We start from the raw sequence: 16,983 nt of genomic DNA on the forward strand, positions 1-16,983 counted from the left end.
ACAGAATGAACAGGACAACTGCATATACAAAAAGCAATAAGACTTACAACAGAATTAAATACTGTGATAACACCAAATTAAAAAGCCCGAATACAATTTTGCTTATATCTGCATTGACGTAAAATCTGAAGAGGAGTTACTGTGTATAAAAGGCCCACACTACCCCTTTTTCTTTTCCTTTCTATTTTTTCTTTTATCCTCAAAGTACATACAGTGAGTTTTAAAAAGCTTGGGGTCTTGGCGCAAACAGCAATGCAAACCATTTTGTGAACATGAGCCTTTTTTTGTGTGCATGTGTGTGCGTGTGTGTGTTTACGCATCAGTTTTAAACTCCAAACTTCCCATCCCCAAGCAGACAGCACCAAATCTGAAGCACTTGACCAACAGGTACAGAGTGGGGAACAAAGAGTGTGTCCCAACGTTGGGGTATTCACACTCCTCAGCTTTTCCCGGGACAGCTTGTTCTTCAAGTAATGGAAAGGAAATTAGGCCATTAGCTGAATATCAATGCAAAGAAAACGTGGTCAGCGGATCTATGACACACACTTTGCTGCTTGCCTGGGGTCAACTAAGTAGCAGGAGTTTTACTCTGACCAACCAATCACACTGAAGTCAAATGAAGAGAAGAGACCGCTGGGAAGGATGTAATTCAATGTCACCGTTCACCACTGATGTAAAGTTACCAAATATGGTTCCTTACCCAATAAAGGGTTAAACCTGACATGTCAGTAAATACCTTGTATCCTTACAGTTGGAACACACTCAAACGAGCAAACAGTTGCCGCAGGTCGCTTTGTATTTGCGTCGCTTTTTGAGTTCCTCTTGGCTTGTTTGGGTCCCTTTTACTTTGCACAATACACAGACAAGAGTGTTCAGGCTCACATTTGTCTGCACAGGGCCATTATATTTTAGCCTCTAGCTTCTGCTTTTCCCTCTAGCACGATTCGCCACATCAGTCACATGAGCAAACACATGCAGACAGCCGAAACATGCTGGACTGGGAAAAATGCATTTCCCCCCTATTCTTTCACATTATTCGGTTTGCGGCTTCTGAACAGCTCAGTCATTTTATTGCAATTACAGTTAAACTAACACAAGTCACCTTGATATTTTTCTTATAGCCTAATGTGGGGCCATCCTAGTATTTCCATGTCACTCCTGGCCTGCATGGCAGCTTAAAGATAAATCTCCCTGTTTCCCTCAGATACATTTCCTCAATTAGGCTCGCTGTTCTCCATCATGAACTGTCAACACACGTTTGGCTTGATACTGAACATTTGTTTAAGTTCAAGCCGCCACTAAACGCATTGCTAGGTGCGTCATTAGGAACAGTCATGTGCTAAACTGAAGGCTTGACAGCTCAATACTATTTCAACGTCTATTTTTCACCTCTGCCATGGGCATATTTTTCATATGTTGCCTTGTGAGGAATCTCCAGGGAGTTTAAACATACATGCCGCAAGAGCACACAATTAAGAAAAAAAAAGAGGAACAAATACTTAGCTTGGCTTCCAGCCTGTTTTCACATCCTTCCTAACGCTTTCCTGACTGCTGTTCTGAACAAACAAATGTAAGCCGAGAGTGTAAATCGACGATAGCTTTAACAGGCTGTGCCTCAAATTCCGGGCACATATTTTACGTTACAAAATCTCAATGAACACCAACCAAAATTGTCACCAAAATGATATACCTGTACAGTGCACTCAGTGATGCTCAACAACGGCTGTAATCTTGAGTAACTAGTGATCTACCACATTATTCTGCATCTAAAGTAGTAAGTAGACTGATTGAAGTCACTAAGCATGAAGCCGTGAAGCATTATGAGATGAGGTAATCTACACCCTATCGCCGAGAGGGAGAAATGTCACGAATGCGCCAAGTCACATTTTTAGCACAATGCTGTATGACGTGCGCATACCATTCAAGGAAGTAGAGATGTTCATGTCTTCAAGATGGAAATATCCCTATGTTGAGTTTGTGTCATCTATTGAAGAAAATATAATGAGGATAAGCAGTTCGGATAGTGAATGGCTGCACACTCAGTACTGTTGACAAAGAGTTATCCAGCTTGAAATAAAGCTACTAATACATCAAATTTGAAGAAACACTTGGAGCACAGTACATTCAGGCTGACAAAGTCTCAACAGGCTCTGTGAAGTGGAGCTGTGACTATTGTAATAATTGTTAAGTTTTACCATTACAGTATTAGTGCTGTCACAATACTAGTATTAGTAGTAGTACAATGACGGAGTGACGGACTGACGATAGCAGCCCGGTGACTTTTTTTGACGGTCTTAGAATAACGATGATGGACTGATGACTGATGATAGTTTCGCTAGAAAATGACGGACTGACGATGAAGGAAGGGTCGCTCGGCCGCTGACGTATGATAAATGACGGACCGGCAAAATTTGACATGCCCATCTCTGCAATTTATGTTCAGTGAAATCCAAAAAGACACATTTTGATCCCAAAACAATTATTTATATATTTATATATATAAATTATATATATAAATTATATATATATATATATATATATATATATATATATATATATATATATATATATATATATATATATATATATATAATATTTATATTTGACTTATATTATAAGTCAAAAACTATCTCTTTTTATATTTTTTAATAAAACGTTTTCTTTAAACATTATTGTTAAAATGCACTTTCAATAGAGTAAAGTTTTTCAACCGTACACTGAGTGTACGGAAAGTATGATTTTCTTGTCACAATTCAGTCACCAATATAGTTCCTCGGTATAAAATTTGTGTCTACTTAAATCAACTCAAAGCTGTTACTCTGTTGTTTTCATGGCAACAGCTGCATCCATAGGTTAAATGAACATTTAAATGTTCTGACTGTCATGAAACATCACAGCCATAATTAGGTCTCATCTTCTCTCCTAATGCTTGAGTGGGTTTTGTGCGGGTACTCTAGCTTCTTCCCTTATTCCAACAACACGTTTCTCAGACTAAATTGTCCATAGGTGTGAATGTGAGTGTGAAAGGTTGTTTGTCTGAAACTCTGCCCTGTGATTGGCTGGCATCCTGGTTACGGGGAAACCTGCTCACCCATAGCCATTTGGCTCCATCTCACCCCCAACCCACGTGATGATATAAGTTCCCGCAGCACACCTAATGATCTCTCACTGCCCATCAAAGTACAGCTGCACGCTAGTTGGAAATCACTGCTCCCAGGGGCCAAGTTAAAACCCAGAACAATATTTTATAGCGCAGCACATCAATATACACTAGCACGTTTACAAAGTGTGTGGACATAACGCAAAGAGACAACTGGACTGGTCCCCAGTTAATAACAGGGCACATATTGACAAACAACCATTTACATTAAGGCCTATAGACAATTTAGAGCTGGGGTGTCAAACTAATTATTGCCGATGGCCACATCGTGATTATGTTTTTCCTTGGAGGGTCGTTTTGACTATGAACCCATATAAATGTGTGATCGCCTCATATTACTACATACTATATACACAAATTGATGGATAACTAGTTCTGAAATCAGAAGCCAGTACAAATAAATCATTTGTTCAACTCTTATATTATTTTAGAAGGGAAAAAAAATCTTACAATATATCAGCTTTATTAAGTGGAGACAATCTGCAATTTCAATGTTTTAGCAAGAAATATGAAGTAAACATGCACGTAACATGATTTGCCTTCGTGGGCCACATAAAATTATGTTGAGGACCAAATCTGCCCCCTGGGCCTTGAGTTTGACACCTGTGATTTTGCATGTGCAATCAACCTGATGCATGTTTTTGAAATGAGGAGGACCAACATGAAAAAAACACCCAAGCACGAGGGGAAACATGCAAACTCCACACAGGATGGGGTTCGCCCGTCAAACATGGAATTTGGAGGCAGACTTGGTAACCACTATAGTTCATACTGCTGCCCTAGGGATAACCTATTTAAAGAAAATACACAGAGTGAAAATGTCAGGGCATATCATGTATTTATCATGTATCATGTATGTATTTTATACAGTATGTATTATCGCACTTGCTGTGAAGCTTCTTTTGGCAGAAATGGATGACGGAATAAAAAAGGAAACATAAAGTCAATCAGGCAATATATATATATATATATATGTATATGTACGTGTATATATATATGTAATTATTTACTGTATGTATTAAACAAAACACCTGAGGATGGAATGTAGCCGAGAAAAGAGGTTATTGTGTGTCTCGCTGTTTCTCATGCAGGGACTGACATTTGAAAGATCACATTAAAGTCTTTACACCGATGGAGATGTTTATGTGCCAAAATGAATTCTTTGCCAAATTTATACCTAAGTCTAACTTAACAACAACATCCTCAATGCTGCTTATCTTAATGCAGGTATACATTCAGGCTCAAAATACACTTGTCAACAACTTATTAACCAGATGAGATGCAAGTAAACTTTTGAACATTATTATTTTACGCTGATTCTGAACCTGCCATTGTTTTTTCTCTAGTCCATCAGCTTTTCATAACAATAATAATAATCGTCATAATCATAATAATATAGTAATATGTTTTGTTATATTTATGAATTAAGAGTTAGGTTCAATTCTTTTCAGAAACGTCACAGCTTCAAATTACAACACATGGTAAAATCTCATCTGTGTTGAACATTGAACATTGTGCTGCTACTCAAGACCTCATTTACCTGCCGTTGAGTAGAAGCACCTGTGGCTAAAGTCAAACTGTGGCAGGGTTTACTTTCTGGACCTGGATTTGACACCTCTGTCAGGTAGGAGGATTTGCATTTTGGCCGTCAACGTGCTTTTATAGCTAAAACTTAAAATAAAAAATAATTTTATTTAATTTTTCTAAATATTCTGACTTAATTTTTATGAAATTCTTTTTTTTTTTCTTAATGTTACTGCTTTGTCCTTGATTGCAGGGAGACAAAGATCAGGTGTAAAATGTCAGTTCTTGTGGAGTGCCATTCCCCACAAGTGTTGGGATTCACCCCAACTGCTTTTGTGGGTCTTTTAAATTCTAATGAAGACAGACTCTCAAATGTAATGCCAGGACAAACCTGGGTGCATGATACAGATGGATGCATTGATGGTGACACAAGGTTTATAAATGATAGATGACCAACATACATGGGACGCCTGCAAATCTTCCACAGGACACTGACCAGTTCACTCCCACACACCCGTGATAGCAATCAGCAGATTTCAATGTTTTTTAAAATGCCTCAAAGATGAATCCAACAAGTTGCGGTTTCCATCCATCATTATTCAGTCTGCCTCTAACAAGAAAGGGTGGCCTCATTTGTGGAATGGAAAGATATAGGGCACTATATGCCAGTAACCTCCATGCACTTGTGTCGGGTGCAACATGACCAAAGCTTTTTCGTGAGACCCAACATGGCACTTCCTGAACTTCCTATAATGAAGGTGATGATGATGATGATGATAATAATCAATATATGCAAATGTAATGTAGAACTACTTCGGAAACCTAACGACCCTGAAAGATAGTCAGTAAAATAACAAGATGCGCTTTGCATAACGGTACATTCATATCCATATTCTGCCTGAAGCCATGAGGTTAAATTTTTTTTTTCCAAATCCAGACTTCATCTGTTTTGGTTGTTCTTATTCACATCACAATGCATGAATGTGAACCTGTATACCTATGTCTGACTATCAGGACACAAGACATAAAGAAACAAATAGGTTAAATTCAGTTTTGTGTATATACCGAAAATATTTTTTTGTTTTACATTTCTATAAACAAATATGGCCAAACACAAAACTCTAGAGTAAAACTATGTGGTACTTTGAATGTCTTACATCATCAGTAAAAAATAATACTGACTTTAACTTTGTGTCTTTGTGACTGTAGGAGGTGGGCGTTGACAAAAGTGAAGCAGTCACCATCAATGATTAAAGTGATATAGTTATTCTCAGCAGGAGGAGGAGGTCAAGCATGCACCACAAATGAATTCTGAAGCAAAGTTTTGGTAATATTAGATAAAGTGGTAAATCCAAATTACTGACCTGACATATGCTCAGCATGAATTGTTAATTTATGCAAAAGAACAAGTTTAGTTACAAGCAGAAGGAGAGAAACTCCTCTGCACATGTGGATGAATCGCAGGCTTTGTATAATCTTGTCTAATACACACACAAGTGCGCGCACACACACACACACATCCACAGAAACGGCACGATTGCTGAAATATTTGTACATTATTGGGGGAGTGTATGATTTGAAAGAAAGGCGCTGGCAACATATGGCTAGCAATCCAATGTTAATCAAATGCAGTGTAATGACATTTGATTACAGTATAGCATCTAATAATAATAGAAAACAACAAGTATTCAGCGTTGGTAATGAAATACCCCTGCTGTTACGTCAAAGCTGAAAGGTAAGCAGAGCTGCAGTGAGTTTATTGGGACGCACAGTTTATCATAGGCTTCGGATTGCGCGGGGAAGTTGTAGACATGGTGACAGTGGGTATTTGTGTTTGGTTATGTGTCTATATGCCAGGTACACAGTGTTTTGTATGAAGTGCTGCCTCCATGAGTGAAAATTATATCATTGTAGTTACTGATCTTCCTTTTTTTTTCTCCACACACAGGGATCTTCTCCTGTTGACTGAAAGTAGTGAAAGATGGTTGGTTGCCTGTTCAATTCCCTAGCGCCACCCTTAGTCATGGTAACAGAATCAATACTCACCATTTGCCCAGCAATATAAGAAACAGGGTTCCCAGATTTCAGGAAACTGAACCACCCTCTCAGGTAATTTCAGCAAGACAAATCGGATGTCTAAAGTTTACCATTATAATTGCCCTTTTAGGGCTATTTTTTTTTTTTACAAAATCATATCACCGTTGTTATTAAAGAATACTTCTAAAAATGCATAAATGTCTCAGAAGGCGCTTGAAGAAACAATGATCTGTGTTGCTGAGATCGCTGGAGTGAAAGGCGAAGAGTGAACGAGAGAAGACAAAGGATGTTTAGTTGGGAGGAGTGAACGAATGAGACAGAGTTGACATGTCTGGATGAGGAAGTAATGACGGTGAACACGTGGGTGTGGCCGCTTGGCCGTTACCTCATCAGCCTCTCTGAATGAGGAAGAAAAAGCCTCGTGGATGATGAGGTTGAAGAGGATGAAGCTTTGGCTCGGGCCGACTCACACAATGGACGCAAAGGTAGGAACGAAAGCCTCCGATGGATGATTTGAAAGGCCTGTTTTGGTGAAGGGCGATTGATGGCGGATGACAGACCGAGAGACATGAGCAGGCAGATGGAGATGTGACAAACAGGCAGGTCATGAGGGGGTAGAAGCCTTTAGGGCCCTGAGGGGAATAGGCCTCAGATTTGACATATGCTTTGCAGTGAGATGAAGATTGGCATGACCTGCTAATGTGAGCTGTCACTGCTCATGGCAGCCTCCATGCTCACCTGTCACACTCTTCCAAGCCTGGAGGATGAGCTGCCACCAGGATAGTTCAAAGATTCATTTTTTTCTGGGGGGGGGGGGGGGGGAATCGGGATTTAAAGCGACACTAACGAATAAACTTCCCGCTATCCCTTTTTTTGACCTCCTCCTGAGTTTACACATCCACTGGGAAAAAAAGACCAAGACCTGCTGTAGTGATTTCGGTTTATTTACCGGGGAGGAATCCATACTGTATCTTAGTCAGCAAGTAAAGGATTTCCACTATCTTAGAAGCAAAATGTTAACATGTTGTCCAATTCCACATTTTAATTGGTGACAGGTCCACACTTGAAACACATGCTGAAGTTTGATCGATACAAAGTTTGTCTCAGACTAGTGTGGGAGGATTGTGAACATAATTCGCAGCCTCCATGTTTTTTTTTCTTTTGGAGAGAAAAAGAAAAGTGTTTGCCTTGATGTGCACATCTTTAAAAACAATGACATTTAAAGTAAAGAGCAGCTGCGTGCAACATAGCGACAGAAGTGTGGGGGATGTTGCTTCAAAGAGGAAGAAGAGGTGCCAAACGTGGCGTCGACCGCAATGCAAACTTCCTGTCTGCTTTGTCAAATAACCCTCCTAAAGTGCTCCCACTTTAATCGGCCAAGATCTATTTTACCCGGCTGTGTACGTATACACAATACCTCGTGAATCGTCTATGATTTGTAATGTTTTTTTGTATTGTTTGTCCTGCTTATGTCGTAACCGTAGTAACCATCAATGATGACAGTTCCGTACATATCACGAGGCTTAAGTATTTTAAGAATATGACAGAATTAGATATACAATGGTATTGACAACTATCTGTCAATAGCACTATAGTAGAAAATCTAAATACCGGACAGTGTTCTGGCTAAAATTTCCCCTAAGAAATAATACAAATAAGAAGGATTTTTTTTCAGTGTCAAACTGTCACCATCACAAACAGTAATTTAACTACTTGCGTATCCTGTCACACATGTGCCTCACACATTTCCCATTTTGGAACTCTTAACAGTTGTGAACAGTTAATAAATTGACAACTAATACTCAACATTTAAACAATAAATCACTCATTCCTAACTTGTCTTTACAAATGATGAATATTCTGTCAGTGGAGTCCAACTCAATATGAAAATATTTTGTAAGTAAGATATGGAGAAATTTCTGGTGAATATTCTTCTTCTCTGAACACTACTTTCTGAGGTTGCTCCTTCTTTTGGCATAAACCATAAAAAGCCAAAGAAAAGGCAAAATCCACAAAAGCCTAATCCTATGATGCTTGCTGAAGTTTAACTACATAAGGTAAAGTTAGTGTGTCCTACTAGTGTAATAATTGTTTGAAAAAAGGATTGAAAAATATGTTGGACTATTTAATTTACCATATATCGTTGTCACCACCAAGCACAAGTCGGGACATTAGTGGTGCTGAGTGTTTTTGTGAAAACTCCATCCATGGAAGACAGAAGTTACTGCTCGACTACAGAACATAGGGTGGATTTATTAGGATTTAATATGAAAAGCAATTAACTCTAATTAGCAAGCATACGGAATAATTACATTTTCTTATTTATTGATTTATTTATTTATTTTATATTGTGATATACATTTGCACTAAAAATGATTCAACATATATGGGCCATTCTACTGAATTGGTTCAAATTCAGGGTTGGAAAATGTGTGAAATGTGTGTTTTATTTCAGAAAAACTTTTATTGTATTCATGTTGCACCATATCTAAGGGGCACAAATATAGTAAAAGTACAGTCAATTTTCAAATAGTATTTTCTAGCTTTTCCCAAATATCCTGCCTGTCCCTAAAATGTGTCTCTACAGAAACACACAATTACAGAAGAATAAAAATAATTCTACTAGCCGATTAATCTTTTTTTTCCATTCCCCCCTCTACAGAGTATTTTTAAAAATTAATATACATGGTTTTGACATCAAAATCAATCTAGATGAATTTTTAACAGAATTTAATGAACATGAAGGTCATGTCTCTTACTGGTGAAATTTCTGGGGACGTCTCTAAAACCAAGCCCTGCCTACAAATACTCATTGCGTTTCGGTAGTGACATGAAAAGTTGGGGCAGGTTTTCTAATTTCTAATTTGAAAAAAATCTACAAAATCAATGTAAATCTTTCGCAATACATTTAAAAGCAACCAAAATGTTCTATTAAAGTAAAGTATTTTGTAAAGTGGCAAAAATCTTTTTACTTTTTTTTTTCATGAATTGAAATTCAGGAGTTAGAGATTGGGACAGACACCTCCCAATAGGAAGTGACATACCAAAGATGACTTTTATACATTCAGTTTAATAGTATCTCAATTAATGCCTTGTGGTAAAATAGATCATAACAAGATATGACTAAATATGCAAGGTCTGAACACTTCATTGTTTTTTTAAATTTGATTTTCATTGTGGGACAGCAATTTCAACCAATTCAGTAGAATGGCTCATAAAGGACATTTGTAAAATGTACAAATATGGGGCAGCACTCATGAGTGGCACGTCTGCCTCACAATCAAGAAGTGCCACGTTCGAATTTCAGCTCCAGCCCTCCTGCATGCCACCGATTTTCCCAAGGAAGCTACTTCAGCATTCTCCATTCCCATAACGTGCATGTTAGGTTAAAGCGGAAGTCAACCCAAACATATTTTTTTCAAGAATATGTTCTATGCAAGCCCACTAGTTGAAACAGGGCATTCTGATAAATATTGCGTTTGTGAAATAAGTGTTAATCCACTCGTTTTTAGCCATCTCCAGAGGCAGCCATTTTGTCTTCTGTCGACTGAAAATGACATCACAACTGCTCACAACCAATCACGGCTCAGATTCAGAGAACAGGTCAGCCGCAATTGGTCGTTGTGAGCAGTTGTGATGTCATTTTCAGTCGACAGAAGACAAAATGGCCACCCCCATAGATGGCTAAAAACGAGTGCATTTTGCTGCTTAACTTATATTCCACAAACGCAAAATTAATCAGAATGCTGTTTCAACTAGTGGGCCTGCTGGGAACATATTCTTGAAAAAACTCTGTTTGGGTTGACTTCCGCTTGAATTGAAGACTCTAAATTGTGAATGTAAGTGTGAATGGTTGTTTGTTTCTGTTTGCTCTGTGACTTGTTGCAAGTGGCAACCAGTCCAGGGTCTACCCCAACTCCGAGTCAGATGGGATAGCCTGCCCCTCCAGACCCCAATGAGTACAAGCGCTATAGATAATGGATAGAAATGTATGAATATAAAATATATTGCCACTTTTAATACAAAGTGACAACTTGTTCTGTTGAGCTATTTTTCTTTTCTTGTTTTGGTTGGCTCGTTGCAAACTGAGATTTGCACAATCTGTATGTAAATTATTTTATTGTGTTACCTTACTATGGTGGTAATATAGTTACTGCATTGTTTTGTGCTAAATTCTTAGCTGTTGTTTCACATCACTTAAAATGTATTGTTTTATTTCAGATTTACTTGGCTTCTCTGGTGCTGTCAACATTGTTAAGCGGTAAGTGACACAATTTTCTAAATTGGAAATAAATGTTACTAGGATATAATTGAGGCGGCACGGTAGTCGACTGGTTAGCACGTCCGCTTCTAAGTTCAGAGGTCGTGGGTTCGATCCCGGCTCCGGCCTCCCTGTGTGGAGTTTGCATGTTCTCCCCGTGCCTGCGTGGGTTTTCTCCGGGTACTCCGGTTTCCTCCCACATTCCAAAAACATGCATGGTAAATTGATTGGACTCTCTAAATTGCCCCTAGGTGTGATTGTGAGTGCCCTATGATTGGCTGGCAACCAATTCAGGGTGTCCCCCGCCTACTGCCTGAAGACAGCTGGGATAGGCTCCAGCACGCCCCGCGACCCTTGTGGGGATAAGCGGTATCGATAATGGATGGATGGATAGGATATAATTAATCCAGGTACTATACTGTTCACCTTTTGCTACTGATAAGACACCTGAAAAGTGTCTGAGCCTGGTCCTTACTGTGCTGTGATTGGCCAATGAGCGTTTAGGGGCTGTGGCTTAGTCAATTAAGATGGTTGTAGATCATGCAAAGTCATTGAAAATACAGCTTTAGCCAAAAAAAGAATAGGTTTTTGAAAGAGGGTTGTCGGTAATTGGAAGGTGCTGATGAGAGCCTGAGTGGGTAAACAAGGACCATCCTGTGCTTTGAGTGGTCCACAACAATCCAGCTCTGTGGTCACTGGAGCTTTCATGAGAGCCATGTCTGTGTACTGTAACTACACCCCACTCACAAGGCTATTACTTTGACATACTGTGAGGCCTCTTTGCTCGGCATGGCCAGACTCATCGTCACGTGGGTGCCAGGACAACAGATCACAACATTGTGTGAGGCAGTCACAGCTCTGTGCTTTGTTCTTCCACTACTGTCCACTACAACTGCAGCTTGTTATCCAACACTATTACTACTATTGCATGTCTTTTCTACGCAGTGTCAAAGGCTATCACAACGGAACCTTTCACTCCAACATCTGGTATGTTAACTTCTACCTCCCATCTTTTAATCTGTCAGCTGCATTATGAATTATTGGAACAAACTTGATGTAACAGGAAAAGGACAGGAGCTCATGAGTACGGCAGACCCTTTTGTAATCACCTTAAACCAGAGCATCATCACTATCAATCCCATCAACATAAGCACCACCAAACCAGAAACTAGCACCCTGACAGGTACAGTATTTGAATGTGACATTATCTATCCATCTATCTTTCTATCTATCTATCTATCTATCTATCTATCTATCTATCTATCTATCTATCTATCTATCTATCTATCTATCTATCTATCTATCTATCTATCTATCTATCTATCTATCTAGCGATCTATCTATCTTTAACCTGATGTGACTTATCTATCTTGAACCTGATGTGACTTATCGTGAAGCTTTGTGTTCCTGTAGTTTCCAGTGAGGCGACAACAGAGCGCCTAAGCGAGCCGACTTCCACACCAGGTAATAGACTATACCCTTGAGGTTGCTGATGTGTTTGAAGCACCCAGCTGGTGAAGTTAGTGGGTTGTCTTATAGTATAGTAGGTCATAGTATGGGGGCAAGGATGTAAAATGAATCATGAGGCCATACACTTCAAAAGGACGGCAATGGAACTAGAGTGAGTGAGTGTCATCCATTTAATGCAGACACTAGATAGGTTTGCTTATTAAAGCCTTTATTTTCATTGTATGGTGCAAATATCACAAATTTGTTATAATTTGACAGATTTGCATTGCTTTTTTTCTTCAAAATACACATACTGTATTGTTTTAAAATTGACACATTTTTCTTGTAAAATTACCATTTTGTTATAATTACAACTTTATTTTGTAATTGTGATTTTTTTTTCTTTATAGCCTCTTATGTCAATACATTATTTGGTAAAATAAACTTTATCTTTTTGGAATTTGTGTTTCATGCAACAAACCAGCAATTCAGTAGCTTTTAATGTTAGTCTAATACAGGGGTCACCAATGTGGTGCCCGTGGCAACCAGGTAGCCCCTCAAGGACCACATGAGTACCCTGTGGGCCTGTCCTAGAAATAGCTCACCGGTGATGGGACATTATTTTCTTGGAATGTTGTAGAACTGATCATTTAAAAATGTAATCAGTGGCAGAGAATTGTGGAAAGAAAGTGTTGCATATGATATTTTTCCTTTTCCTAATAACTGTGAGAAATCATTAACATGATCGGTGTCTTCACATAAAGGAATATTATTATATAACTAATAATAACATGTACAGATTTTGAATAAACCTATGTCTGTATGTTTCAATTACTCGTAGCCCTTTGCATTAATCAGTCCCCAAGAAGTAGCTCTCACTGTCAAAAAGGTTAGTGACCCCTGGTCTAATAGCCTATCTGCATATGTTATAATTGAACGTTTTGGGAAAACAAGAAAAAACAAAATGTTTAGAAAATATATCGATATGTTTTATTGATTTGGTGACAAAATACAAGGTCAAAAAATACATTTTTAAATTAATGAATTTAAAAATGATTGAGGAAGATTTGCTGTTAAGCTACCACTACCGATCAGAGAGCATCGAAATGCACTTAGTTTATTATAACAAATATAAAGACTATATACAAGCTAGCATGGGTATGTATATTGGCCTAAAATGATAGAACAAATTAGCTGTTGGCATACACGAGGAAGCTTGTGATTGAGATTTTAGAAGGCCATATTAAGTATAAAGAAGTATGAAACCATTCTACTTACAAGTGTAGCATACACTCAAATTCTCCAAAAAGAAAATACATTTAGAATTGAGATTTGAACTGCATTGAGTTCTTAATACAAACGTAAACATTTTGTAAGGGGATGTATTAAATGGTAAACATAGCCATACTGATCGGATGTATCCTTAAACATGTTGTATATACATATTAATCACACTGCTGCAAGGAACCATGAAGAAAACATATACTATTCTGTATTGTTTTTTTCCCCTCTTGACAGCCACAGTAACATCCTCCCCAGCCTCCACGAAGAAAACCACCAAAAACGAGACCCATCAAGAGCTTGCCTGGGGTAACCAAACATTTTCCTACTCCATCGTCACATTAAATGCCCCGGGCTTCTACATTTTTATTGTTATCTCATGGCAGGCTGACAATCTCAACTATTCCCAGCCTTCCAAACGAAACATAGTAGCAGAGCACCTCACTTCCTGTCTAGCCGGCAGATTAATGCGCGATTGTACCTTTTGCGAGAGGAGATAAGATGTTAGTGATACACCGTCATCAATATGTCAGCCGGGCTATGAGATGTGTCACCTAAAGTTGGCTCTCCAGATTGTGTGTTTTTCATTCTTCCTGCTTTCCAAATTATTTCTCTACTTTTGTTGTAGATCCAACTTGGGATCAAGCTTTCACATATGGTAAGAATTCTTCATTCCGCTCTCCTTTGTGGAGTTTACATGTTCTCCCCGTGCTTGTGTGGGTTTTCTTCAGGTACTCCGGCTTCCTCCCACTTTCCACAAACATGCATGTTTGGTTCATTGAAGACTCTAAATTGACCAAAGATGTGAATGTGAGTGAGGTTGTTTCTCTATATGTGCCCTGTGATTGTCTGAGGTGATATAAACCTCAAAAGTTAAATGTGGAAATCAATTCAATGAATGAATTATTATCATTAAGAAAGAAAGAAAACTCCACCCATGTACACAGTTAGACTGCATTTTGCGCTAGATTTGCCCTGGGCACGAAAAAGGCCCTGTGTGTGTTTTGCTTTTCTTTGACTTTTTTTGCAACACCATTACAAGGACCAGGCTCAACAAGGGATGAAAGTGGAAAACAAAAACATGTACCGTAGAACCTCGATTTAAAACCAGATTTCCCAGAAAAATGTTAACTGCTAACTCACCTAGGATAGGCTCCACCTCACCTGTTGTTACAGTGGTAAAATTGACAGTTTGTAACAAATTCATTTTTCTTCATTGTTTAAAAAACCTAAAGTTACAAATAAAACAGCTGAATGAATAACTAAAATAATGAATAGCTAAATAACCCCTCCCCCCCCCCCCCAAAAAAAAAAAAAAAAAAACAGGGGAAAAAAATGCCGGTGGTGCAAGACAAAATGCAAACATCAGCACCACAACAAAAAGAAAAGACAAGGAACACACGTCTTGATGGGAAGAGAGAGCAAAGTTGCTCAGAAGACTCCAAAACTCGAAAGAAAAAACATGTAAAAAATGAAGAAAATAACTTTGTGTCTAGTGCAACTTTATTACTGGTGCGATGCTGATTGCAAGATGGCTATTGGCTCCAAACAAGGAAAACAAGCAGAACGATCTGGCGTCTTCCTGGTGTACATACAGTGCTTAAGACTGCGGGCTGATTACTAATTGCTCAACTTAGCTCACTGACGCTTCTAGGTACACAAGAAATAACACGGGTAAGAGCCAAATGGCAGCAAATTCAAAACATTACTCTGACACACATTACCATAATGATGACAAGCGCTATAGAAAATGGATGGAGGATGTATGAATTGACCTAAAACAGTGTTACAAGAAACAATATACCAACAAAAATCAGAACATGGTGTTTTACAGTATGTTGAGTCATACTTTATCATTTACTTTTGTTATTTTTAGATTATTGGTCCCTGCAAGTGACTGGGCTGTCCATCGCTGCTCTTCTTTTCCTGATCGGCCTCATGGTTTTTGGCTGTAAGTCTATTCAGATGTGAGTCCTTGAAATTGCCATCATTAAGTTAAGTAATTAAACTTTTTTCTCACTCACTTGTGTAGGTGGTAAGGTCTGTCGACTTCCCAAGTGTCGCAAGAGGTCGTCAAAGTAAGAAATGTATTCATTTTTATTTCTGTACTGAAAAAATAGTACATTGATAGACTGTGCGTTCCGAGTGGTTTAAGAAAGTGCAAACCGACAAAGAGACTTTTTTTGTGTAAAATACAGTTCCAGTACATATGAAGGCTAGCTGCTTTAATATCATAGCCGGGCTGAGTAATTCATATTACACCACTGGATGACATATGACGCACAATCAATCACTTGAGTCAACAGTGCAACAGAATGCTGAGTAAGATGTTTGCAATGATTAAATGATCCAAATGTCAAGTCAAGTCAAATTTATCTATATGGCCCTAAATCACAAGAAAGTCGCAAAGGGTTTCACATACCCATACCTGACAACATATTAACGACATCCCCTGATCTTAACCGCCAGGTGGGCAATGAAAAACTCAAAAAACCCCATCTGGGAAAAATTGAGAAACCTTGCGAAGGGAGCACGGATGGGGGAATCGCCCTTCCAGGACGATCATGCTGCAATGGATGCCGAGTGGGCAACATTTAACATATATTACGATACTAAACAATGTTAAGTTCATGTGAAAGTCAATCAAATTAAGTGCCCAGTTGGTCAATGTAGAAATCTCGATAGCAGTGCCTCCGAGGATGTGGTCAACTTCTGATTTTGTCAAATAATAAGAGTCTTAACTATTACCAAAAAATGGCATGGGTTGTTTTGCTTTCAGAGGTGTATTAATGGTGATTACTAAGATAATCGTTATGTTTTGTGTTTTTCAGGTCATATAGACTGGATCAAAGAAAAGGAGAGATATTGTAATACCGGTCATAGCCTTTGATCAAACAAACCACTGGAAATGGGTCTTACATGTCAAATCGACATGGGAAATGTGTTAACAAAGCAAAAAGTGGTACTGAATTTATTGAATATTTCTTTGTCAACCTACAATAACAAACTGAATTCTTTTAGATTATGTTCAATCACATATGACACACTTTCTGGCAATTTTGTACAAAATATTTCATTTTCATCTGCAAGTAAAACTGGAACATTTTTGACCTGACAGCCTCATGGTGGTTTGTAAAGTGCGTCTGAATCTCTTAGTGGTTTGACGAATGAATATCGCTCAGAGAACCAACCTGAACGACTGGCACGTTAACTCTGCATTGCTATGACAACAAATATGATGCAAACGGGTGGAGGACAAAAACACCACTAG

The 16,983-nt window shown here is 38.5% G+C and overlaps 1 protein-coding gene across 1 annotated transcript; it reads left to right on the top strand.

Annotated features, from left to right (window-relative positions):
- Positions 1-7,069: 7,069 nt before the first annotated feature.
- Positions 7,070-16,822, top strand: fxyd5 (FXYD domain containing ion transport regulator 5). The gene is made up of 10 exons (XM_086036952.1): positions 7,070-7,206; positions 10,943-10,982; positions 11,928-11,969; positions 12,046-12,165; positions 12,396-12,446; positions 13,950-14,021; positions 14,341-14,370; positions 15,589-15,663; positions 15,745-15,790; positions 16,544-16,822. The coding sequence occupies exons 1-10, from the start codon at positions 7,147-7,149 to the stop codon at positions 16,581-16,583; spliced, it is 576 nt and encodes a 191-aa protein (XP_085893078.1). The 5' UTR covers positions 7,070-7,146; the 3' UTR covers positions 16,584-16,822.
- Positions 16,823-16,983: the final 161 nt, after the last annotated feature.

This window comes from Filicampus tigris, chromosome 8, assembly GCF_054856515.1.
Source record: "Filicampus tigris isolate MCC_2025a chromosome 8, RoL_Ftig_1.0, whole genome shotgun sequence".
In the NCBI taxonomy this organism is placed as follows: domain Eukaryota; kingdom Metazoa; phylum Chordata; class Actinopteri; order Syngnathiformes; family Syngnathidae; genus Filicampus; species Filicampus tigris.